The sequence below is a fragment of the Aulostomus chinensis genome, chromosome 15 (genome assembly GCF_037954235.1).
Source record: "Aulostomus chinensis isolate RoL2024-O1b breed Wild chromosome 15, RoL_Achi_v1.0, whole genome shotgun sequence".
Classification (NCBI taxonomy): Eukaryota; Metazoa; Chordata; class Actinopteri; order Syngnathiformes; family Aulostomidae; genus Aulostomus; species Aulostomus chinensis.
The window spans coordinates 22,014,259-22,042,096 of record NC_141334.1 but is presented as its reverse complement, the minus strand read 5'-3'; the positions used below and the strand labels follow the sequence as shown (position 1 = coordinate 22,042,096).

Genomic DNA, 27,838 nt, shown 5'->3' with positions numbered 1-27,838 from the left:
AATGTAACCGACACTCCGGCTTGACTTGTTTTGCTGCCAAGCTTCAGCTCTAGTGCGGTGTCGACGGGATGCTGAGCAGGCGGGGCGGAGCTGTTTTCCTTGCAGTGGCCTGCATGGAGTGATGTAGCACGACGTAGGGCAGAGCGGACATGGAAAACAACTGAGCAAAAAACGGTTGGTTCCTCTAATAAATACGCATGTTCAATTATTCAATGATGTGCCTGTGTAACTAGAAGCATGAAGAAACCTTTTGTTGTACTCTAACATCCGCGTTATTGGACTCATCCGTACAGCTACACAGACGGACATCTTGTTCCTCCCATATCTATCTTGATACCGGAGAATAGAAAAAAACATTTCGCCCTTCCTCCTCGGACACGAACCGTCGTTACCATGGCGTGGCCCTGCATTAGCCGGGCTTGTTGCATGGCCCGATTCTGGAACCAGCTGGACAAAGCTGACATTGCGGTGCCTTTGGTCTTCACCAAGTACACGGACGTCTCGGAGATGCAGCATATCCAGCTGCAACCTCCACAGGCCCGGGTCGCCATAGAAACGCAGCCGTCTCGGGCAGAACACCGCACCACGACAACTGCACGCGCGCCGCGGAGGTGCGTTTCGGAGGAGCGCGTGTGTAATTCCGTGATGCGCGAGGACTTTAAACGCTGGAATGTGCGACCTGAACCAAGCTGTAAACCCAAGAACGAATACCACGGACCGGAAACACCATTCAACAGCGAGACGCAGTACCAGAAGGATTTCAAGCCTTGGCCCATCCCGAAAAGGCACGACCACCCCTGGATAACCAAATCGGGAAACGAGGAACGTCCACCAGATAGGCCCCGACATGCAAAGCAGCAGGTGGCGCAGGCGGAACCGGACAGTGGCATAGAGAAGAGCGCCATTGCAGACAAGGTGCAGGAAAAAGATCTGGTCCACAGCCACGAAAGGAAAAAGCGGCCTAGCAAACATGTGGAAGGGGAGAAGAAGGTGGTCTTGAAGGTAGTGGAAGATGGCAGAGGACGGGCGGCGGCGGATGCTGTGAACCGACAGATCAGAGAGGAGATTTCAGCCGGAAGCTCGTACAAGTGAGTTCACACACTTGTAATGGCACTGTCATGTTGAATTTTTTTTTTTGGGGGGGGGGGGGGGGGGTCCATCGAAGCGCTGCAATATACTAGGAATATTATAACATCTATGCTAAACTTTCTATTCAAAATAACAGGAATATATTTGGATGAACTATTTAAGCAATTTATACAATTTACAATGCCATTGTCAACTTATATTGTCAATATAAACATTTTTTATTTCAAGTACAGATAGATTAAAAAATGTTCAATCTGCATTCGAAGTCAAACAGGAACCTATTTGACACATCAATAGAAAATGACATGCATATTAAAGTGTAAAACTAGCAGGCTAAATAAAAAATAGATTGCTATATTAAAAAACTAGCAGGCTAAATCAAACACTGAACTTGAACAATTTCAATTAAACTGTAAATTAGCATGCTAAACAGAAAAGGATGCTAAATGAAACTGAAACATAACCTTTTATAATAAAATTTAAAAGTAGCGCACCAAATTGAAAAAGAGAATTCTATATTTAAAAACACTTGCATGCTAAATTACACTTAAATCACGTTAATTCAAAATGAAAACTTGCACAATTTATTGAACAGAAAATAAGCACACTAAATCAAACAGAAAATTTGTACGATTTAATCAGACAGGAAACAAGCATTTAAACTTACTAAAAATAAGCTTGCAAATGCAGCAGAAACAGATTTCTGTTCAGTATTTGCTTAATATGACTGAAAAATGCATAGTGCACATACAGTTAGTATAAATTTCACCAAAATGGCCAGTTTTTTGTTAATTACCACGTATTCTCGTTAATTCTTTGAACTCCCATATGTTACCATTTATTCCCATATATCCCTGTTAATTCCTCATTATGACCATTAATTCCCATAAATTAACGTAAAACTACATTGAAATTGAAAAAAAAAGATTTTTTTTTACAAAACCTCCAGATGAGGTGTGAAGGTGTGGAGGTGCAAACCTAGCCTAAAGCTGTATTCATAGTAAATGCATTGCCATTGTCCTAAGTTTGTCAGGCTTAATGTTAGAAACATCCTGAATCTGTCAAATGTGAACGTTTACGCAAAATATAGTTTGTAAGGGGGGGCACGGTGGTGCAGTGGTTAGCACTGTCGCCTCACAGCAAAAAGGTTCCGGGTCTGAGTTCCGACTTGAGCAGGGGGGGTTGGGGGGTCTTTCTGTGTGGAGTTTGTGCCTGCGTGGGTTCTCTCTGGATACTCTGGCTTCCTCCCACAGTGCAAAGACAGGCAAGTGGGGAATATGTTAATTGAATACGCTAAATAAACCAGAGGCATGGCTGAGAGTGTGAATGGTTGTCTGTCTGTATGTGTTGGCCCTGCGATAGACAGGCAACCTGTCCAGGGTGAACCCTGCCCATCACCCAAAAGCTGCTGGGATAGGCTCCAGCACCCCCCTCCCCCTCCACACACACACGCACACACACACACACACACACACACACACACACACACACACACACACACACACACACACACACACAACCCTTAACAGGATAAGCGGAAGCTAATGATGGATGGATAGATAACTTAAGGTGTGTCTTTTTTTTTTTTTCAAAAATCAGATCCTTGTAAGTGAATTATTCAAGTAGATCAAGGTAAAGTTGATGTTCAGGTTAGCCCGGATAATCGCTGCCCTGTTATGTAATGTTCACTGGATTTGAAGAATCATGTCAAGCATGACACAGATGCTGTATGCATGTGTCCTCAAGTGTTGTTGTTGCAGGTTGCAGTTATGATCAATTAGTTTTTTTTCCTTTTTTTGTTCTAGCTTAAGGATTTGGATTATTTAATATGGCCATAAAAAGTGTCTCAGCAATTTTGAGTACCACCATCGTCACATTAACTTCAAGTGTTGCAATACATTCTGGTTGGATGTAGTCACACAATGCACATTGGAAGTGATATAGAAAATATTGTGTGCTGGCAACTGTGTGCTTGCAGCTGTTTGATGCTGGTGTAGCTGAGGCGTCAGCAGGGTGCAGCCCAGCTGCCAGGGCACTCTCCCTTCGCATGGCCTTGCAGAATCTAACAGAGGCTCAAAGTAGGTCAACTATAGGCTAATAACATGGATATTGGGCACATATTATAAATTACACAAACACACACACACATATAAACACACAACACATGAACTTAAAATACATTTGTGCTGACTTTAATCTTGAATTACAATGACTTCAACATTAGTGCAGTTGGCCTTGTAATTTTAAGCAGGACCGTATACTCAATCATTAGTTTTCACAAAATTAAAAACATTTTAAAATATGTATTGGGAGTAACTTAAGTTAGTAATGAAACAAAAATAGACAAAGTGCTGAATAATTATTTTAGACATCTTTAACATCTTTAACTTGGCATGCAAATCATACTATGTTGAGTTTTGAACTAACCAGTTTCTTTAACTCCTTTGATGCTATTTTTTCAGATATTTTGTATTTCTTTAATGTTTTCTACAGAATCACATTTAATTTTGGTGGTGATGGTACAGGGTTGGGGATACTGTCCAATATTCTTCTGGATGAGGGAGCCAACATTAAGCATCAGAGCATTTCATTAATCTAAAGCAGGGATCGGCAACCTTCAACACTCTTGAGAGCCTTTTGGACCTGAGATTGGAAAAGAAAACATAGGGAGCCACAAAACCCTTTTGATATCTAAAATCAAGAGAACACTGCATATATTGTTTTTTTTTAACCATCATGAAGTCAATGAACTGCTATGGCAAAAACAGAATGTATTTCTACATCCAACAGACACATTTCTTTAGAAACTCTTTTCTTTGAGCCGGCGAGTGTTGCACATCCGTGATTGTAAGGATTATTTTGTAAGACACAAACATGAATGTGTTTTATTTTGATGCTACTAGATCACCATAGTCTTCAAATTCAGAATTACATTAAAAACCTGAGGATTGAAATTAAATAAATTTAAATCAAATACTCATTTTTTACTTTCCAAAGCCACAGGGAGCCGCAGCAGTGGGATGAAAGAGCCACATGCGACTCAGGAGCCTCGGGTTGCCCACCCCTGATCTAAAGGCTTCGTCCACTGACATGCTTAGGGAGCAAAGTTACCAAAAGAGGGCGCAACTGCTGAGAAAGCAATAGCTAACATAGGTTAGCTTGTGCTGTTACCAGCTGTTATGTCTTGGGCATTTAAGAATGCAGCTGGGGGGCTTGCTCATATTGGGCTGCTGCTTTAAACTTATTTTCAACACACACACACACATGGTCACTTTCTGCATTTGAAAATAACTAGAGGCACTGTCACAATCCAACTGAAAGTCACATGAACAAGGTACACTGTCAAGAGGTACCTGGTGTACACTGTAGAGCTGAATGACTCCCTGCACAGTATTAATGGCTGAACACTTCAACTCAAAAACACAGTCAGATACAGTCAGGAAACAGGTAGCAACAGAAAGCCAAAGAGCAGCATCCAAGCTGGGCCTCATCTCCACTCAATGGCTGTTCTAAGAGCCTTTTGGTTAGGAGCTTTCTAACCATCATATAAACTTCCACACACTGTTAAGTGACAATTATAGCACCATGCCCATGTCACATATGATTTATGAAAAGTCACTTGTCACAGATGCACACTATTGTCATGACAAAGAGACAGAGAGGAAGATTTAAGAGCTGACTGGTTAAGTAAAGGAATTAACTACCCACTTTGTAACGTGATAACTGAACAATCTGCAGGCTTGCACATAATGTCTCTGAGTGGGAGTGAGGGTGGTGTACTGTGTTGTTGGTCATTCTCCTGCACGGACTTCAGCACAGCACTCATTTTTCCATCATGCCACACCAAACCTCCCATACACCAATCACTTACAATGTTGCATGAGGCCTTAAAAAAGCAAGGAAATCAAGGTAAACATGGATGCAAATGAAATTTAGCAAAGAATCTGATCCTGCTAATTTCCCATTTGGCATTTGATGCTTCATGCAGACAGCACATAGTTGTTCTTCCTCTTGTTATTGCATTTTTACAATTGCTTGTTTTTTTTTTAACAATTGTTAGCTTAGATTTTTCAGAAACATATTCCCATTATTAGGATTTTTTTTTGGTTAATTACTGTATGATGAAGTTTTTTTTAACTTGACAATGTAACATATTCTGTCCTATAGTGTAAAAAGTTGGTCAGCTGTGGGAGGATGCAATGCATGACTGGAGTCATTTCTTGAATGAATAGCTTTATTGCTGTACATCAATGCAACACATTCAGTAAACTCTGTAACAGAGCAGGAGGCCAGGTTAAACAGTCTCTGACACACACGCAATTAACGGTGGAGCTCTGTTTACTTTTCAGGCTGTCAAATAAACCGAGTTGGTTCAGTCGATCTGGTAGCATGAAGGTTTAAATCTCCAGGTAAGAGATTGTCCTCTTTTGATTGAATCAAGTTGAAAAATTGGAAGTTGAGGCTTTTATACTGAGAAAATTTAGGAATATGATAAATCAATTGTGATTGTTCTCAGACACCCATTCATTCATTCTTCCAGTGCACCTGCAGTGCTAAATGCTAACTACTTGTGCCCTATGTTAATTATGGCACAAGCAGGCAATTGGTCAAGCGCAAGCATCATTACTCAAGCCAGCGCAAATGATATTTTTATGCCAAGCCCCCTCATTCCTTATCCAGCAAATGAAGTTGCTGCTGCTGTTGCTCCTTTATCTGGTGCATGAGGAGGTCTTTTTGAGATCGGCTTACTTCTCCAAGTTGAAATGCTTCTGCCACTGAAATAGCATCAAGGCAAGTTTTGATGCATGGAATGACACTGATTGATTTGATTGATGTCATGCTGACAACACACAAATTATTAGATGTCTAATGATCACCTCTTTATGCTGTGATGCTCTGTGCTCTGTGCTCTGACAAGCTCACTAAATCACAAAATGAGGCTAAACATGCCCTGCATGCATTGTACACACATACCAGTGCCTGGTGCCATAGATTGCTTTAATAGGGTCCCTGATCTCTTTCCTGGCCCTACTAGAACCAGCTAGACTTTATTTTACAGCCAGCTTACTGCATTATGTCTGTCACTGTTCCATGTGGACAGTGTCCAGTTCTGTTATGGACTTTTAGTTTGTGTCAGTTCTTCCTTTATTTTGTTTGCTCTTCTCTCCTGTGTCATATGCTTGACATTTCCTGTCTTTGTAAGTTTCCCACACTACTTAATGTTATTTCACATCAGTTGTTAACCAGGTTCTCAGGTCTTAGGTTCTCATCAAACCCTCCTTGCAAGCCTTGCTCCTCATCTCTGCATTTGTCTCCTCCCTACAATCGCCACACACAACAATTGTGACTCATGTTTTTCCTTTTTCTAATTTATGTCCGGTATATAACACAGCTCAGTATTTTGCACAGCACTGAAGTCTCAGGAAGTTTGATTTCTTCTCCCATGTCTCTCCTAAATGAGTGATGAGTCAACTCAAAATAAGTCTTACTTTAATGTCATGTTCACAGAATGCAGCAGCACTAGACAGCACATTATAAATAGACCATTGGATTCTGGTGGATTTAAAAATGATCCTCTTAGAGAGCTCACAAAGCCTCATGTTTCTACTGACAAGCAGAGAATCTTTAATATTTTTATGTTCATATATTCTGCCTTTCCTCTGAGGCAGCAAGACAAGACCAAACAAAAGAAACAAACACATCCCAAGATACTAATTTACTGCTGAACAGCTTTGATCTTTCCGCCCTGCTGTGTTTAGCTTGGTGAAGTGTTAACATTTATTGCTCAAATGTAATCCTAAAATCCCAACTGATATGCATATATTGAATCAATTGTGTTATGTGTTATGTAACATCTTATCATTGTGGATACAGTTAGTTCACAAGGAAATAGCTTAATACAGTGGGGCAAAAAAGTATTTAGTCAGCCACCAATTGTGCAAGTTCTCCCACTTCAAAAGATGAGAGAGGCCTATAATTTTGATCATAGGTTTACCTCAACTATGAGAGATAAAATGAGAAAAAAAAATCCAGACAATCACATAGTCTGATTTTTAAAGAATTTATTTGCAAATTATGGTGGAAAATAAGTATTTGGTCAATGGACTCAATTTTATATAGCGCTTTTCTACCTTAGCGGTACTCAAAGCGCTTTACAGTGTCATCTCATTCACCCATTCACACACACACTGATGGTGGAGGCTGCCATACAAGGCGCCAACCTACTCATTAGGAGCAACTATGGGTTCAGTATCTTGCTCAAGGACACTTTGACACGGTCACCGGGGTCGAGGATCGAGCCAGCGACCCTTTGGTTGCAAGACGGCCACTCTCCCCCTGAGCCATGCCGCCCATAAGTAACAAAAGTTAATCTCAATACTTCGTTATATACCCTTTGTTGGCAATGACAAAGATCAAACGTTTTCTGTAAGTCTTCACAAGGTTTTTCACACACTGTTTAAAGGGACATTGTCATAATGCCAAACTTGTTTTTGACACAAGACCCAATGGTATGGTTTTTCAAGACAAACCACTATGTATTTGTAACACATGGTGTGTAGTTCTAAAACATTTGATGTGTATTTGATTTCACACACAAAATCTGAAGATGATTTTTGCATTTATAAATACCAAGTATGTGGTCACTCCCTGCATGGGCCTGTTCATAGGCACTCAACAAGACAAACTTACTAACATGATGAATATATTTTTAGGTTTATAGTCTCTTTGATGGATGAATAAATACCTTTTATATGTCTATCGACCTGAAATGACTCAATGGAGCCCTAATGTGCATTTTTCTCTAATAAAAAAATATTTGCAAGGAAATTTTGTTTATGGTTAATTCTGTATTTTGTTTACTTCTTTAAAACTGGGAAATGGCAAACATGGTAAATGCAAACGTATGGGCAAATCTTAAACTGCTGGATATAGAGATCTATCAGAAAACTGGTTTAGTTTAGTGAACAGACTGTCAAGGGAAGCACAATAAATTTTAGAAACTTATCTTTTGTGATAATGTGGCGATCAGGTCAGTGTCAGTGGTGGCCATGAACACAAGAAAAGGGGACCCTGCCTGGAGTGGTGAAGATTTAGAAATGAAAGCTTCGATAAACTGTCTTGAGCTAAATGTGATTAAAAATTCAATCTACTTATGACACTCCCATCTACTAGGCCTTAACTTTACTACTCATGGTAGGGAGGTCTGCCTCACTACGAAGAGCCTTTCATATTGGTCATGTTGATGGTGGTAGAATTTATTACCTTGGGTTCAAATCCAGATCCTACTTAATATCCTGTTAGTTTGTCACTAGGAGTGGGATGGTGTTTAAGTCTGCTGAAGTGTTTTAATGTTGCAAGTTTGATATAGCTGAATGGCAAGAAGCATCCATCCATCCATCCTTTTTCTACTGCTTATCCTGTGAATGGTTATGGGGGGGGGGGGGCATTTCACCTCAGTCGGGACGACTGTGCACTGCTTGTTGTTGCTGTGCACACGCATCCTTGGGCTAATGCTAAATTGGACATGAGCAGGCTACATAATACCATCAGTAAACAGCAGGACAGGCAACCAGATAGTTTTATCATTGTGGGGGGGGGGACTTCAACTACACAAACCTGAAGTCTGTGTTTCCCAAATTCCATAAAAATATCCTCAATGGAACTCAGACAAGTAAAACTCTAGACCAGATTTAAACCAACTTCAAAGGTGCCTACAAAGTCCACCCAGCCCCCCAATTCGGACAGTCAGACCATTTGGCTCTGTTTTTAACACCTTCTTAAGAGCCACTCACTAGAAGGACAAAGAGCCAGGTCAGAACAGTTCACATCTGGTCTGAGGAGACTGAGGCAGCGCTGAAAGACTGTTTTGAGGACACAAGGTCGGAGCTCTTTGATGAGGAAGACAGAGCAATACAACTCCACAGGACTGGATTATATCAAGTTCTGTGTTGAGAACACCACCACCACCAAGCACATCAGGGTGCCTCAAAACCAGAAGCTCTGGTTCAGCAGCACTGTCCACACTCTGCTGAAGCCCAGAAACGCAGCACTGCGATCGGGTGACAGGGAGGCCTACAGAAGATCCAGAGCAGATCTGCGTAGAGGGATTACTGCTGCCAAGAGGAGATATAAAATGCAAGAACAGCATTTTATAAACAACAACTGCAGCATGTGGCAGAGGATCAGGACAATTTCCAACTACAAACAGAACCCTTGCCCACCCTCCTCAGTCAACCCCTCCTTCCCTGATCAGCTGAACTCTTTCTTTTTAAGATTTGACACCAATTCCTGTAGTGGGAGTGTGACACCTCTGAATCCCCCCACCTACAACCATGGATGCCCACACATCATCCCCCAGGAGGAGTGGCAGCTGACACTGCATCAGTTCCAGGTTAAGCAGGCCCTGCTTTAAAGGGTTTTCTATGGAGTTTTTCCTCAGTCGATGTGAGGGTCTAAGGACAGAGGATGTTGTTATGATGCCATGTGAAGCCCTTTGAGACAAACTGTTTGTGAAAACGGGCTATACAAATAAAATTGCCTTGCCTTGCCTTGCCTTGCCTTGCCTTGCCTTGCCTTGCCTTGCCTGCTTAACATTAAAAGCAGGAGAGCAGCTGGTCCGGATGGAGTCTCAGGTCAGGTCCTAAAGGCATGCTCCCACCAGCTTGCAACCGTCTTCACTGACATTTTCAACAGGTCACCGAAGAAAGCCACAGTCCCCGCCTGCCTGAAAGCGACGACCCCCAACCTCATCCCAAAGCACTCATGAGTCACATGCTTTAATGATTATCAGCCCGTTGCTCTAACACTGACAATCATAAAATGCTTTGAGAAACTGGTGATGAGACACTTAAAGGCTTTCATCCCTGCTGACCTGGACCAGTACCAATGCGCCTACAAGACCAACAGGTGCACTGATGATGCTGTCTCACCCCTGCTCCACACTGCCCTCACTCACCTGGAGATCCCTGACACCTACATGAGGATGCTGTTTCTTTACTTCAGCTCTGCTTTCAATACCATCAACCCAAGCAAGCTGGTCGACAAGCTGCTGTCGCTCGGCCTGGATTACCACCTATGTAGTTGGATGAAGGACTTGGTAGTTGGATGAAGGACTTCCTCTCCCACAGACCTCAGCATGTGAGACTGCGAGACGTCACTTCATCCATCACCATCCTCAACACCAGCACCCACCAAGGCTGTGTTCTTAGCCCCCTCCTCTACTCACTCTTCACCCACGACTGCACTCCCATTCACTCAACAAACCAGACATTCAAGCTTGCAGACAACACAGCCATAGTGGTGGTGATCACCAATGGCAGAGAGGCAGCCTACAGAGAGGAGGTCCAGGCCCTCACATCCTGGTGTCAAAACAATGATTTGCTCCTCAACACCAGCAAGACAAAGGAGCTCGTCATCGACTTCAGGAAATGCAGGGACCCATCACACCCCAGTCTGATGATCGATGGAGAAGTGGTGGAACAGGTTGAGATTTTCAGGTACCTTGGTGTTCATCTCTGACTCTTCTTTCTGCGGACCCTCAGGAAAATTGGCCTACCACAGAAACTCCTCACAAACTTCTATCAGTGCACCATATACCCCTTTGACACTGAAATATGCGGATCAAAGTGGGTTTTTGTACCCACGTTTGCTCTGCATTAACCTTGGTTTATGCTTCTGCGTCGCGGCAACGGTGGAGCGACGGCGTAGGGTCTACACTGTCATTGAGCATTCAAAGTTCTGCGTCGAGGGAACGCGTTGCTCTGCAATTCACCGCCAAGCCGCTAGGGGGTGTGGCTGTGTCTTTGTATGGTTTCGGGGGGCTCTTGTCAGATTCCAAAACAAAACTATTTACAACAGAAAGTCCAGTGCTTTCCTTTAAATGACTGTTTGCTTTCATGAATCAAACTGGAAACTTTGAAAATGACAAGCCACTTCTTGTGGCCATTTTCTTCTAGAGACACACATATTTGTTGTGGTGGTTCTTCCACCTCTTCATGCATTCGGCAACCTTCTCTGAGCGGACCAATCACAGTCCTTGACGTTCACGTCACGACGCGTCAACGCGACGCGTAGTCAGGATTTGTTTAGAGGTGCACGTCAGGCTACGGCATAGGGTCCGTGTAGGGGTCGTAACTACACGTTGACGCGATGCAGAAGCATAAACCAGGCTTGAGGGCGCATTCAAGCTTCCAGCAGATGCAGGTCTGAGCTCCCGCTGTGAGGGCTGTGCGCCTGTGTTTTTCTCTCTCGTACGTCATCGCATCGACGCGTCATCATTAGACAAAAAAGTGCACCGTGTCTCAAAATACCGGTGATGTTCACATAAATCACCATGTCCCATATAACTCCAGAAATCTGCTGCCGGATCTCCTCCTCACCGAGGATGATGAGTAGCTCGCGCACTTCATGATCTTGCCAGTACGCTGCCATGATCGATAAAAAGATGTGAAAATCGCTATACAAGTTGTTTATAAACATGGTCACGCTTGGGCAGTTCACGTTAGGGTTCCCTGATTGGTGGGAGTTCCCAAGCAGAGATTAATTCACTTAAGATCATACACATGCATGTACATGTAAATTGTTAGAAAAAGGAGTGAAATAGAGTCTCGGGAACATCAACGGAAAGACTGATCGTATGGCAGAGGCTAAAACTTTATTTAGAGATGAATGAGCAGCTCTCGCAGCCCAGCCCAGCCCAATTTTTATTAGGGCCTGAGCCAGAAGGTACTTCTGGCGAAGACCCTATTATGTTTGCTCGGCAGAGCAACACATTAGCAGCACTAAAAACACTAAAAACACACACTAAACAGTGTCCCAGGCCCCCCCAACACCCATGAGGCAACTGGGCCAGACGGCCCGGAGCCAGTTTTCACATACACACCCATTCAAAACCTGGTATTATACTGTTCTTGCTCTCAATGAGTGCGCGCTATATGCGCATAATGCGCATAACGCGCATAATCTAATTTGACCCCCTGAACATGCATGAAATTCGCTGAAATTTGGCACAATCGTTCGGTATGTCTCAACATTCACTAATCAAAAACAAAAACGCCACTAAAGTCTATAGCGCCACCTAGGGAGCCACACAAAAAAAAGAATTTTTTTTTTAATTTCGCGCACTATAACTCCTCACACAAAACTCCCACAGACATGGGACCAACACCGTTGGACTCGTCTCATCAAGACGAACAATTCTTACACTCTGACCCCTCACCTATCTCAAACAGAATGTCCACAAATTGGACAAAACTGTCAAAATCAGGACTTTTTTTACTCCCCGAACAAAATCTATCTCCTCCTAAACCGTAAATGCCAGGGCTTCCAAACTTTCACACATTACTCTCCCAACTGTGCTCTTCAAAAATCTTTAAAGGCTAATATACTACGCGCTCGGTTTGGATTTTATAAGCCCTCAAAGTGGGGGAGACACGTTTCACGCTTACAATGGAAGTCAGTGGGGAGGCCGTGTCCTCTCATGGTACATACTCTCAAACAAATGCTTCTCACGTCTATACCATACATCGCACAGCTTTTAAAAACATATCACTGTATTCCTGACAAAAATCCCTACAAAAATATGGTATTTTGTGTTACTTTTGACCAACGTAGGCCGACTTATTCAGCTTTTACACACTACATTTCTTTTAATCCTCCGCTCTCTCCACTCTAGCACAGATCAAAGAAAGTGCAGCGGGGGAGGGGTTCTTAAAGGGCCAGCTGGCAGCTCTGCTCTCAGCTCTGCTCTCAGCTCTGACAGAGATGGCAGAGATTTGTTTACTGTAGTCATGGAAACCACAATTGGAGCTTCTCTGCCCTCATGTACATACTCTCAAACAAACACTTGTCGCTTCTAAATTAAAACACTCACACCTTCAAAAAGCACAACATTGAATTCCTGAGAAAAAACTCTACGCACTGATGTCTTTACATTCCACTTTTGACCCATATATGCAGAGTTATGACTGTGTTTGTTCTACTGAAGTAGAGAGAAGCCCAATGCACCATGGGAGATCCCCAGCAGCCTAAGCCTATAGCAGAATATCTAAGGGCCAGCCTAAGCAGCCCTAACTATAAGCTTGATCAAAAAGGAAGGTCTTAAGTCTGCTCTTAAAGGTCGAGAGGGTGTCTGCATCCCGGACCAAAACTGGGAGACGGGTCCACAGGAGATGAGCCTGATAGCTGAAGGCTCTGGTTCCCAGTCTACTTTTAGAAACTGTAGGAACCACCAGTAACCCTGCATCCTGGGAGCGAAGGGTTCTAGCTGGATAATAGGGAACTAGGAGCTCTGTCAAATATGAAGGTGCCTGATGGTTGAGGACTTTGTATGTTAGAAGGAGAATTAGGGCCTGAGCCAGAAGGTACTTCTGGCGAAGACCCTATTATGTTTGCTCGGCAGAGCAACACATTAGCAGCACTAAAAACACTAAAAACACACACTAAACAGTGTCCCAGGCCCCCCCAACACCCATGAGGCAACTGGGCCAGACGGCCCGGAGCCAGTTTTCACATACACACCCATTCAAAACCTGGTATTATACTGTTCTTGCTCTCAATGAGTGCGCGCTATATGCGCATAATGCGCATAACGCGCATAATCTAATTTGACCCCCTGAACATGCATGAAATTCGCTGAATTTCGGCACAATCGTTCGGTATGTCTCAACATTCACTAATCAAAAACAAAAACGCCACAAAAGTCTATAGCGCCACCTAGGGAGCCACACAAAAAAAAGATAATTTTTTTTAATTTCGCGCGCTATAACTCCTCACACAAAACTCCCACAGACATGGGACCAACACCGTTGGACTCGTCTCATCAAGACGAACAATTCTTACACTCTGACCCCTCACCTATCTCCAACAGAATGTCCACAAATTGGACAAAACTGTCAAAATCAGGACTTTTTTTACTCCCCGAACAAAATCTATCTCCTCCTAAACCGTAAATGCCAGGGCTTCCAAACTTTCACACATTACTCTCCCAACTGTGCTCTTCAAAAATCTTTAAAGGCTAATATACTACGCGCTCGGTTTGGATTTTATAAGCCCTCAAAGTGGGGGAGACACGTTTCACGCTTACAATGGAAGTCAATGGGGAGGCCGTGTCCTCTCATGGTACATACTCTCGAACAAATGCTTCTCACGTCTATACCATACATCGCACAGCTTTTAAAAACATATCACTGTATTCCTGACAAAAATCCCTACAAAAATATGGTATTTTGTGTTACTTTCCACCAACGTAGGCCGACTTATTCAGCTTTTACACACTACATTTCTCTTAATCCTCCACTCTCTCCACTCTAGCACAGATCAAAGAGAGTGCAGCGGGGGAGGGGTTCTTAAAGGGCCAGCTGGCAGCTCTGCTCTCAGCTCTGCTCTCAGCTCTGCCAGAGATGGCAGAGATTTGTTTACTGTAGTCATGGAAACCACAATTGGCGCTTCTCTGCCCTCATGTACATACTCTCAAACAAACACTTGTAGCTTCTAAACTAAAACACTCACACCTTCAGAAAACACACCATTGAATTCCTGAGAAAAAACTCTACGAACTGATGTCTTTACATTACACTTTTGACCCATATATGCAGAGTTATGACTGTGTTTCACAGTAAAACTGCCAAATCCTCCTCTGCTCTCCACTCTGACACAGATAGCACAGAGCGAGCAGAGAAGGGAGGGGCTCTTAAAGGGCCAGCTCTCAGCTCTGCAGTCACACTGTGCAGCGCACTGAGGCTCGTATCTCTTAAACTACAAGGCCTAGGGATTTGCCGATTACACCGTTGGATTGGGGCCGGTGTCAAGGACGCGGCCGTAGGCCGCGCGGGGGCTCAGGCCCTAACAACGCTGCTTGCAGCTTTAATTTTGAATTCTATTCTAAATTTGACAGGGAGCCAATGCAGAGAAGCCAGTACAGGAGAGACATGGTCTCTTCTACTAGTTCTCGTCAACACGCGGGCAGCAGCATTTTGGACCAGCTGGAGAGTCTTTAGGGAGTTACTGGTACAGCCTGATAGGAGGGAATTGCAGTAATCCAGCCTGGAAGTGACAAAGGCATGGACTAGTTTTTCTGCATCCTTTTGAGACAGTATGTGTCTGATCTTAGCAATGTTTCATAAATGAGAGAAAGCAGTCCTAGAAATTTGCTTAATGTGGGCATTAAAGGACAGATCCTGATCGAAGAGAACTCCTCGGTTCCTTACGGTCGTGCTGGGGGCCAAGGTAATACCTTCCAGGGTACCTATCTTATAAGATAGGGTGTCTCTAAGATGTTTTGGGCCCAAGACAATGACTTCGGTTTTGTCAGAGTTTAATAGAAGGAAATTATGGTTCATCCAAGTTTTTATCTCCTTTAGACAAGCCTCCAGTTTAGTCAGATGATTTATTTCATGTGGATGCATTGATAAGTACAGCTGTGTGTCGTCAGCATAACAGTGACAATTAATTGAGTGTTTCCTAATAATGTGACCGAGAGGAAGCAGATAAAGGGTGAAGAGGATTGGTCCAAGCGCAGAGCCTTGTGGAACACCATAAGTGACTGCAGTGGTTTCCGAGGGTTTGTCATTAGTGAGTACAAACTGAGATCGACCTAGTAAATATGACCTGAACCAGTTTAGTGCAGTTCCTTCAATGCCAATGACATGTTCCAGTCTCTGTTGAAGGATATGGTGATCAATGGTATCAAAAGCTGCACTAAGATCTAATAAGACCAGCACAGAGACCAGTCCCTCATCTGATGCTAGTAGGAGGTCATTGGTAAATTTGACTAGTACTGTTTCTGTGCTATGATGAATCCTGAAACCTGATTGGAAATCCTCTAATAGACTTTACTTGTGATGGACATTCAATTCACAAACCTACAATATCAGTGGACTCACTGCACTATCCTTTATTCTTTTCTATCCTGTTATTTATTTTTTGCTCTTATTTATCTATTTATGCTGCTGTGTGACAGACTGTGGCCAGCTCAATTTCATTGCGCAGAAATGTTCAATGACAATAAAGAAACCTTTGAACCTTTAAACCTTTGATATGTGTGTATCTATGTATGTGTGTATATGTATCTATGTATGTGTGTGTGTGTGTGGATATATATATACATATATACATATACATATATATATATATATATATATATATATATATATATATATATATATTTATATATATATTTATAGCTGTTAGTTCTTTGCTGTGATATATTTTCTGGGGAGTTTGTAGTGGCATGGGTGGACAGGGGGCTGTGGAGGTGTTAGAGCGTGTTTTTTGTTATCTGTTGTGTATTGTTGTGATTTATGCTGTGTTATTTTTGTTTCTATGTTGGACCCCCTTGAAAACGAGATGGTGCATCTCAAGGGGCTATCCTAATAAACTGAATTTGAACAACGTATTAAAATGTAATTTCTGTAGAAAGTCCAAACCTTTCGATTTCCATTTGTGTTGCTAATGTTAGCTGCTGTTATGATGAATTAAGCTTTCTGGCAATCAAATATGCTTTACTCTTCATTTTTTATGAAGGGATATTTTCAACCAGGCATACTAAGAATGCCACAGAAACAACAAAAAGGAGCCCTTTACAACTTAAATACCAGGAAGAAACGTTTCAACAGCTCAGGTCATCAAAGAGACACCAAAAAATTTAAGCTTTATCTCATTATACAAGCAGAACAAGCACAGCAAACAAACCCATGTCTCTTTTTAATTGTCCAATGTGAGGCCTTTAGCTTAATATATCCACATCAGTATGGCCTTCTAGATATAAAAGAATCCACCCAACAGATCCGATTCTGTAATGTAACAGCACCTGAAGGGCAAACACTTATTTTTAAACTAGTACCAAGTACACGTGGGTCCCAAAGACACAAGCATTATTGTACGCATGTATACATCCTTAAATAACAACAGTGTTACCATACTAGGCTGCATTTCACCCATCTTCACCCACAATCTGTCTTTTTATCTTGTTTTTCACACAGGCGCGTACACATGCACATGGTGTCATATGAGTGCTGTGTACCCTTGGCCTTTGACACTTTTTATAACCTGTTGTCTTGGCTCAGTCAAGCATTGAAAGTGTACTTCTGCCTTTTAATGTAATTGGTGTTCTCTTGTGTTCTACTTGAGACATTTCATTTCACAGCAGCCATGTCACTAGCTTCCCTATTGTAAATACTTATATTGAACATGCAGATAAAATTGAATTTAATGTTCCACTGGTTTGCTCAACAGCCTAAAAGTTAGCTCTTTATGGTAGGGGCTAGGTGCTATGACCTAACATTCATATCATGGTGTAATTTCACAGTGTATTTTTTTTTCTAAAAATGTCACTGTAAATACTTCAAGCTGTAAATACCTCTGTAAAACAAGTTACAAAAATGTCAGATTAAGGCCTTACAATCAAAAGATCAAGGACCTTCGTCTTGAGAGTCAGGGTGGCCATGTCTCGTCAGTGCTGGCTTCTACATCCCCCAGTGTTTGTATGAGAAAAGAAAGAATTACGTAGATGAAAGAATATGCCCTGGCATACGTGTTCTTTGATGATGGGAGGAAATGGTAAAAATCCTCATAAAAACAGGGAGAACATAGTGCTAACCACTGTGAGAGGTGTAGGTTTGTTCAGGTGATTAAAATAATGGAACCTAGGTCATCAGTATCAGCATGCTCTGACTGCAGTCTAATCTAATTGTTTTCTTATTTCAGATTTGTCTAAAATTAGGTCTTTATTTGTCCACAGTAGGGTTTTTTTCATCAGGGTTTAGCTCCAATTTGTTAAGTTCAGAGATTGTTTAACTATGTGCAAAACACAAGAGAATATCTGTGGAGAAACTGGTTGTGAGTGCTGCAAATGCCGCTTTGAAAGCCTATTTAAGCATCCAGATGAAGAAATGTTGATATAAATCTGATTCATATCAGATTTTAAACCACCTTCACGTTTGGATTCGAGTTTACATTTGTGATTTAATTTTTTTTTTGTCTGTTCAGTCTCTGTAAAATTAATCTTGATACAAACAGGATACACCAAAACCTGATTTGGGCTTAGCTAAAGTTAAGTAGTAACATCCTGAAATTTTTGGGAAACAAAATGGGGAAACTGTAAAATTGCTTTTTTATTTTGTCCTGGACTATTTCCTGGTCAGGTCTTTTGAGTGTCTGAGGTTACCATGTGCCTACCAGACTCCCCCCCCCCCCCCTTTCTCCAGTCTTGGTGGTAAATCAAGCAACCTTTAACCTTTCATGTTTTACATACAGATAAGGGAGAGGTATCAGTCTGCTGGAAAGACAAATTAAGTTTTTTCCTCAAATCAAATTTGTTACTACTGGAGGAATGCTTAAGGCTAAAGTGTACCAAGCTATAGTTTCTATACATTTCTGTTTATCAGAAGCCTTTACAGATAATATTAATGAAAACATTGCTCTCAATGATATCTGACTTCTTTTCCACATAGAACTGAATTCAAAGCTTACAGAGATGTGAAGCCAGCAAGGATGATCCGAGCAAAGTCCCAATACCTGCCACCAGATGAGAAGACCAGTCTAGAGACCAGCTACAGTGCTACGTTCAAGGGACAAGCCCTTCTGCAGGCTGCGGAAAACAAGGCCCAGGACAGGAGGAGGATACGCAGCTTATATAGCGAGCCCTACATAGACCCCTCCAAACAGGTGATGTATTGGTCTTCATGGGTTGCTTATGATCACTGTAATATTTTGAATTTATTGCATATCCCAGTTTTAGATGTGAACAGCCATAACTGAGGCAGGAATCTCATGTCTGACCTCCTTAGGTGGACAGACATAGTGTCCCTCGCTCTAAAATCAAAAAGGCTGGAGCCATTGCCACAACGGGCCAGGGCAAGTTGGCAAGGAAAGCCAAAGATAAGCAGAGCACCACACTCAGGGGCTCCAAGAAGATGACCCTGGAGAACCAACCTGTGAATCAGCCGTCGGTGGGGGACAAGGAGAAAAGTAAAGAGATGAACAACAAACTGGCTGAAGCAAAAGAGTAAAAATCACTAAGCACTACTTCTTTTAAATTGTAATTTTTGGGGAAAACAAACACATGGGCGGAAAAATTAATTCAAGCAGATTCATTTTCTCCTTTTCCTTTCTTTTTCTGTGTCCTCCTGCATTCACCCTCTTCTGTCCTCTCTACCTCTCGTGTAAATTGTACAGTAACAATAGAATAAGATGTCAGGGTTCAGACATGACATGTCATTGCTCCTCCTGCTTATTTCAATCCCTTTAAAAAAGAAGTGGGCATGAGCATCCTCTTATGCCACCATTTGATGACACCCACCACCCCCCACTCTGCTTGCCTCCATCTCCTGGTTGCCATGGCTACAGGCTGCCTGGCAAGCCACTGAATGGCTCTCGCTGCACGAGCTCAGCGACAAGCAATTGTGAAGGGTTGGCTTTGATCAACTGAGCAGATTGCTTTGTTGAGTTTATCAAGGATTTTTCTTTTTTGTGTTGTTGGGTAGAGTTAAATTGGCACGTTGGCTCAAGCTAAATTAACAACAGAAAGCATAAAAATCTTTGATAAATGTTGTCCTTGGGTAGTGATTATTGTGTGATGTTCAGCTTGATTTGTACCTGCTCTGTCATCTGTGCTACTGTTTCTGTTTTAATGTTAGATTCTGTTTGGAGGATCATTTCCATATTATTCTGTAATCCAGTGTCTCGAGTGTAACTCTGTTACACACAAAAGAAAGCATCCCTTTCATTCATTCATTCATATCATACTGATTATGAATTACACACTATTTATTTATTTAAGTTACCTCCCTGTACTGGATCATGCTGTGCTGACGACGTATGTTTTTTTCCAAATCAGAGAGGGAGGAGTTCAGTAAAGCTGGAAAATGTTACGTTGAGTGCTCAAGTGTGCAGAGCTGTCAGTTGTTATGGCCATAGCTCAGTGTAATCACCTCTTACAATCTTTATTAGCAAAGCTGATCCCCCATAAAGGGTCATTATGCCATCACAGCACTTAAACACACCCACATACATACACACATACATCCTTTTGGGGGTTTTGTAGTCGCATTCTGCTTAGGGTGACCATAATTAAAGTGATCAGAGCTTACTGCTTGATAGAACTTTTATTTTCATCGTTTAATTGGGAGCTGAAAGCAGGAACAAGGAGGGATAAATCACGTGAACAGCTGTTCAATTAACTTACAAGGATGAGAGTATGTTTTAATCATTTCGTCTGTAGATAAGCTAATACCTCTCATGCTCTGTTATTCCACGATAAGGTGGTGGTGTGATGATAACTGCTCTCCTACCACAGAATTTGTCTGACTTCTTTTGTCCATAATTCCAAGGTTATCTTGTTCAAATTAGGTGTTTATGAAGTAAATTGTTTTGAGGCTTAATTTTAAAGGAGCCTGCTAACTTTTTGGAAACTCATTTAGAGCTTGACAAGAAGACGCATACCCTCTCTGCCACATAAGGTAGTTGAGACCCACAGAGACTGGCTGAATGTTAGTTAGCTTGGAGCAATAAATAGTATTGAGTGGGAAGTATTATTATATCGCTGTCAAAAGTCATCAAATAGATAAAGTGTGGTTGTCCTAGTCGTTAATAAATGTTTTGTTCGTTAAACTTGCAATTGAGCTTTTGATATCCTGCATCAAATCTGTATGTGTGACACTGTAAAAAAATGGCATTGTTTCATAAGTTAAAATTTTAATCAGATCCATCCATCCATCCATCCATCCATCCATCCATTTTTTACCGCTTATGCTGTTTAGGGTGGGGGGGGGGGGCTGAAGCCAATCCCAGCAGCCTTTGGGCGAGAGGCAGGGTACACCCTGGACGGTTCGCCAGTCCATATAGACAGACAACCATTCACACTCACAGCCACATCTACGGTCAGTTTAGAGTATCCAATCAGCCTCGTTCCCTTCTGCATGTCTTTGGACTGTGGGAGGAAGCTGGAGTACCTGGAGAGAACCCACGCAAGCACAGAGAGAACATGCGAACTCCACACAGAAAGACCCTGCCCTCGAGCCAGGGCTTGAACCTAGAAGCTTCTTGCTGTGAGGTGACAGTACAAACCACTCCACCACCGTGCCACCTTAATCAGATTTATTAGATAATTAAACTTTTAATAACAAATGTTATAAGTATGTAACTGTGGTGTAGTGCTGGTTGGTGAGTAAAACCTTCTTCCTCACCACCTTAAATGATGTGCTGTTGTTGGACGTTGCTTGTCCACACAAAGCACGTTACACACACTCCTACTTATATTAATGGTGGCAAAAAGAAGAGTGTATTTGATGACTTAGACAGAGCAATACTCACACTTCCCATCAACTACCATGGATTGTGCTAAGTTAAGTTGCAGTCAGCTGCTCTCTGTAGATGTTAGCTCCCTAACACAGCACAGAGGAGAGAAAGGTATGTATCATCTTCATTAGCTCAAGGGATGATGTAATTGAATTTATCGAAAAGTTGCCATGTTCCAAGGAAAAGGATTATAGATTCAGCAGTGGATTTACTTCTGTTTTGTCAGGTTCAACATGTGGTATGTGCATTCAGCAAAGCAAACCAAACTAACAAATGTTAAGCCTCTGGTTTTTGATTCTAGTTCATTTCTCTGTGTGTTGAAGACAGAGGGAACATCAAGTTAAATTGTAATGTAAATGTTGATCTGTTCAGACTACTTATAACAACAATTGTATATTTGTTGATGTATATCATAGCAGAGCCTCATATTTGAGTTTTAGAGCTTTCTCCTCATTCTCCAATGCTTCTCATATATAGATATAGAGGCTCCATTTATTTAAAAAATAAAATCTTAGATTATTTTTTACCAAACTTGATTTAAAATTTTAATCATTTTCCATATTAAAAAACAAACTACAAATGACCAAAAATTACTAATCGCAGGGTTAATGTGTTAAGCAATTTCAACTCTTACCTATTATTCTTTGCAGTTTGTGTTCAAAGCACCAGTTTGGTCCTAAAAATAATTTCCTAAAAATTGATGAGACTGCCTTTTTTGGGAACATGCTCTTTGTTTATGTGTGGGGGGGAAGGTGCAGCCCACTATGAACTGCAGAAGCCCAAAGGGAGCAACAGTGGAAAGTGAACAAAATATCTAGATTTGAGTTTGTTTTAAACCCACAAATTTGAATGAATCAGTAAAACACATTTATTTCTCCACTCTATTTTAGGCTTTTGATTTTGATTAGTAGAGCAGTCTACAGTCTTGTCATCCTTATGCGCCACCTAAACGTCATTGCTCTGTTCCTTGCTATTATTTCCTTCATTCTGAGCAGGTGATCATTCTCTGAGATCATCACCACCATATCTGTCAAAGCTTCCCCATCAGGGCCCTATTTATTAGCATTTTATAGCCTTTGATTGGGGGACGCTTTGTCATGTAACATATGGGAGGGGCTTGTAGTTGCAGTAAGTGGAAACATTGCTTAGTACGCCACACACTCGGTGCTATCTTTGTGACCATTAGGAAAATAAGGATAGAAAGTATGGTAAAGAAAGTTATTGTTTGTGCTTGTGTTTCTATCTGCTTGCTCGTATATAATGAAACATTACAAATAAATGCAAAAGAAAAGCAGAAAAAGCAGTGTCTTCTGGCTTCTTTATGTTGGAATTATTGGCGGTGGCAGGTATCTGTCTTCCTGCCCCAGTCTTTGTTTTGGATAACTTTTTTTTTTTTTTAATTCACATGGAAGAGAATTCTGCTCCCACAAACTTTTTCTGTGCTTATCCAAGTTTGCGCCATATTTTGGCATGAGCTCAGACATCCTCCTCAGGCACTGCATGTTGCCCTTTTGTGAGAACTGAGGAATATATGACTTTTGCATCATGTTCCTAATATATTCCAAGAGCTTGTCCCAACATCTTAAGCCACATGCATATCAATGGCTCTCTAGAAACTCATTCCAGAATAAGATGTCCTGTGCTCTTTAGGCCTCTTACAAATGAAAGAAAAACAGAACTGCACTTGTGTGATTTCTGACATCATGTGGCTCTCTCTCTCTCTTTCTCTCTCTCTTTCCCATTGTCTGATGTCATGACTATGTTGAGGATGTCATATTTGGATGATATTGTTTCCAATTTTTCATGTGCTAATAAGTGAAATTCTGATTCATTTGAAGGGTTGTGCTAAAACAGTACCACTACATACAACTCTGCCAGCCAATCCGAGATATTGGCTGGGTGCAGACTCTAAAGCAACACCTGTGGGGCTGTGCGCTACCCAATCCCAGGTAACCCTAAGAGTACCTAAACGAGCTTGACCACGAGCCACAAATGCCACCCATCCTCATTCACACATGCACATGGAATTGTTATTTCTTTTACAATGGCACATATTTGTTTTTCTTATGATCCACAACATCTTAGGTCATGTATTTCTCTTCCATATGGACACTAGAATAGGAGGGGAAATGGAGCTATTAGTAAACCTTTTTAAGTTCATAAGGATACCTCAGGTTTGGTACAATCATCACCCATCTCCCTCTGTAATGCACCAACTTTTCATGGTTGAAAAAAATCTGCATGACTGTTGAATGATCCATCCAGGGATCTGGGCAAAGGTCACCTCGAGACAAATTCATGAGGCAGATTGCTCATCCCTATGTATAACCTATTATTACAAACTTAACATTTCAGCTTGTTGCCACCGGGTAAAAGTTTCATTCATTATTGTTCATTTTCAACTTGTTTCTAATGCATGCTGATACTGTTTTCTGTTGGATCTGAAATCTGACATAAAGGATTATTCCAGTATTTTTCAACCTGGGCTCTATTTTCTACAGGACAATAGCTCATAGATATTGTAGCTCAAGCGGACAATAAGCACTCTTTCACTATGGGATCACGTCACCCAGAGCACGACCAGTTTCCCTGGAGAAACTCTTCTGTCTGATTCTACCCCATCTTTCTCAGCCCACCCCTCTAGTTTACTCTTAGCTGACCAACTTTTTGACCCTAGTAAGGTTTCCCTTGAAGTCCATATCTGCTAGCCAAAACACCTGCAAACATCTGGTTTTGTCTGCCATGGGAAAGAATATTCAATCTCTGGTCAAATTACAGTAGGGGCAGTGGTTACAGATAGGGGCAGCATGGCTTGGAGGTAGCGTGGCCATTTAGTAACCAAAGGGTTGCTGGTATCATGTCGAAGTATCCTTGAGCAAGATACTGAGCCCCTAATTGCTCCTGATGGCCCTGCGACAGACTGGCAACCCGTCCAGGGTGTACCCCACCTCTCGCCCAAAATCAGCTGGGATAGGCTCTAAACCCCACCCCTGTGTCCTTTAATGTACAAGTGGTATAGAACACATACATTTATTTATCAGTGTTATTTAATCAGTGTTGTAAACACAAAACCAAAGTGAAGGTGGTCATTTTCCTTCTGCTGCTGAATTCTTCTTTGCAGCACTCTCACTGCTAAATGGACATTGATTTTCAAAGAGCAAAAGATATAAAATAGTAACCATCAAAACACCGTCACTGGTCTTAAAGCTGTTTTCTACTGTTTCTTTACCCTGTTCTCAGCACATTCATGAAAATGATGCAACAGAAAAACTCAGAGGCAACCAATCTACTTATGCTGAGAAAGGGGTCAAAAGGCTTCACATATGTGTAAAAAAAACTGCATGAAACTGGGTCCAGTGGAATAAGGTGACTGAACCAAACCTAGAAGACTGATGCAGGACAGTGAAATACTGACAATGGATCCTTTCAATCGTGTCAGAGAGTGTAAATAATTATATGAGCTTGTCAATGGTAAAATTTAACAGATGCACACACTAAGGGTCCAGGTTGAAAATTACCAGAATTTGCCTTGTAGACTATACCAAGAAACTCTGTTGATCGTAAGCTGAAGATGAAGTCAAGCAAGCTAAGTATGAAGGGACACTTTTCTTTGAAATACAGCTCAGAGCAAATTGTAAGTGCATGTTAATGATCTTGACTACAAACTATACTTTTAATTTATAACCATTCAATTGTGATCTGGATTCGATTTTTCTGTCATGCAATGCCTTCTTTCACAGAACACCCTGAGACCCTCATTCCATTGTTGACTTTCTGTAGTTAAACCCCACTGTGTCCAATTTGAACCAGTGTCCTTCACTGATCTCACTGCAAAGCTAACCAGTGTTTAATTATAAATGGACAAAAAAGCATTGACATCTTCTATTCCCAAACTCCAACTGATTCTATTTCAAAGTTATATGGAACGGGATTTGTAAGTTACTTGTTGCCATCGAGATTGTCTTAGAGTGATACTGTAGAATGCAGAAAGAGCAAGTCACAAAAACTTAGCTTGAGGCTAATTATGACTAACAGCATAAGAAGACATGACATGAAGATGATGCAATTTAGAGTTAGTTAAAAAATGTTGCAGTTGTGTTGTTGCTTTGTTGCTGTAGTTGTTGTTGGCTGCTAGTACTTAGCTTCAAACTAAATATACATAGGCTCTTTGTGTATTCTGGAGTCACAAAGAAGTGATGCAATAGTGAAAAAAATGTCTGTGTGCTCAAGACACCTATTTGTGAGTATTTGATAGGCCAGATACACTTATGGGGTAAATACCACTATGAAGTATGTTGATGATAAGGCTGTAGTGGTATTTCATCCAACAGAAGCCTGACAAATGAGCAGTCACAGGGTGCTCAGCTTATCTAGACAAGATGACTTGGTGGTTGTTCGCCTGAGAGAAACTCCTCATCACGTGTCTCTTACTGTCTTCTTCTTTTTGCTACCTTAACCATGTGCTGCCTCCTAGAGATGCTCAAGACGAGGTTCTCCGACCCAGTCATCATCATTCCCAGGGTGCTTCTGGAGGAGAACCACAACCACGGCTGGAGAGACCCAAATCTCGCAGGAACAGCGGGGTTGTACACTTTGCCCTAGATATCCAGCCTGAGTAGTTGTGCCTGTTAGGACAGAGGCAGCTACACCTGATGCAGAGACGACTGCTCTGTACTGTAAATGTCTAGTATTTGCAACTACATCAGAATAGGGTGAGTTATTTCTTCCATGCACACAAAAACTGCCCCTCAAGAGGATTCCCAAGTACTTGGAACATGCATGTTTTTGGCTCAAAGCTCACAGCTGTTTGGCATTATTTCAAAGGTGCTACTTTGTTTTTCTGTTTCATGCAGTTTATTTAAAGAGAATTTGTCATGATTATTAGAAAAACCTCACCATAAAGTGCTAATATGACAATTAACAACCTGCACTGTACATTTATCAGTTTTAGTGTAAATAAAGAAAGGATATCTTGGATATTGTCATACTGTATTGTAATTCTTGTCGTACAGACAAACACAAGTCTTAGATTTAGATGCAATGTGACCCTCTGCCATGAAATGTGACAGAAAAATTGCAAAAATTAGATATTAATCAGTTTAAAAAAATGAACCCAGGACTCAGAATTTTTTTTAGGTATTTGGCTGTATTTCTGTTTAAATCTCATTGGTGAGTAAACAAGATCCCATATCTCACATATGAACATCTTTGTGCCACAGATAATTTTCTTCTGTATGAAAAACAATGCACTAATTATGTTAGATACTGTAGTTGAATCCAACAAACTGCATTAAAGCAGAGCTCTCAAACAACTCTTGTTGTTAAACCATATGTGTTCCTGCAGGATGAACTGCTGGATGTACAACTAGAACTTCTTTCATTTTTCTGTTAGATGTCAGGGCGGCATGGTGGTGCAATGGTCAGCACTGTCGCCTCATAGCAAGAAGGTTCCAGTTTTGAGTCCAGGCTCGGGCACAGGATCTTTCTGTATGGAGTTTGCATGGCCTGCGTGGGTTCTCTCTGGGTACTCCGGCTTCCTCCCACAGTCCAAAGACATGCAAATGGGGACTAGGCTAATTGGATACTCTAAATTGACTGTAGGTATGACTGTGAGTGTGGATGGTTCTGTCAATATATGTTAGCCCTCCAATGGACTTGCGACCTGTCCAGGGTGTACCCTGCCTCTCACCCGAAAGCCGCTGGGATAGGCTCTTGCCCCCCCCCCCCCCGCGACCTTTAATAGGATAAGCGGAAGAAAATGGATGGATGGATGTTAGATGTCAAGGTTAAAGAAAAAACAATGAGCAATGGCTAGCAGATAGCTAAAAAAAACATTTTTGGCAGCCGTTTTGGGAAACTTCATTATTAAATTTCATGCTTATAGTTCTGGATTTTAGGAGACTTAGATGAAGAGATCGACAGAGAAGGAGGAAGGCAGTTGAAGGACTAGTAAAGACAGTGGTCTTACCGAAGTTACTTTGTTACTTGTGCATCTGGTTTTTGGAATGGGAGAAAATAGGTTTGCTATCAATTTGATTTGAACTAAGGCAGAGAAGCTAAAAAGGTGGCATTAACCCAGATACCTCTTCAAAATTCTTTTGTCATGGATGATGGTATTCTTTTCCAGTAATAATGATAATAATAGTAATAATAATAATAATAGTAGTAGAGTAGCACGGTGGTGTAGTCATTAGCACTGTTGCCTCACAGCAAGAAGGTTCCCTGGTTTGAGTGCTGGCTCGGGCACAGGATCTTTCTGTGTGGAGTTTGCATGTTCTCCCTTTGCCTCCGTGCGTTCTCTCCGGGTACTCCGGCTTCCTCCCACGGTCAAAAGACATGCAAATGAGGACTAGGTTAATTGGATACTCTAAATTGACCATAGGCGTGGCTGTGAGTGTGAATGGTTGTCTGTCTATATTTGTTGGCCCTGCAATGTTCTGGCAACCCATCCAGG

The 27,838-nt window shown here is 41.6% G+C and overlaps 1 protein-coding gene across 2 annotated transcripts; it reads left to right on the top strand.

The window, feature by feature from the left end:
* Window positions 1-16: 16 nt before the first annotated feature.
* On the top strand, window positions 17-27,838 carry map6a (microtubule-associated protein 6a). Of its 2 annotated transcripts, XM_086179059.1 has the most exons (6): window positions 17-174; window positions 294-1,088; window positions 18,540-18,753; window positions 18,876-19,093; window positions 23,223-23,333; window positions 25,859-27,838. In XM_086179059.1, the coding sequence occupies exons 2-6, from the start codon at window positions 394-396 to the stop codon at window positions 26,001-26,003; spliced, it is 1,383 nt and encodes a 460-aa protein (XP_086035185.1). In that variant the 5' UTR covers window positions 17-174; window positions 294-393; the 3' UTR covers window positions 26,004-27,838. The 2 variants fall into 2 exon arrangements, with proteins under 2 accessions (XP_086035185.1, XP_086035186.1); XM_086179060.1 differs by having other exon boundaries at window positions 55-1,088.

Coding starts and splice junctions, on each gene's coding strand:
- map6a (XM_086179059.1), top strand. CDS start 394: ATGGCGTGGCCCTGCATTAGCCGGGCTTGTTGCATGGCCCGATTCTGG. Junction 19,094..23,222: donor AAACTGGCTGAAGCAAAAGA/GTAAAAATCACT, acceptor ATTCATTTGAAG/GGTTGTGCTAAAACAGTACC. Junction 23,334..25,858: donor TGTGCGCTACCCAATCCCAG/GTAACCCTAAGA, acceptor GCTGCCTCCTAG/AGATGCTCAAGACGAGGTTC.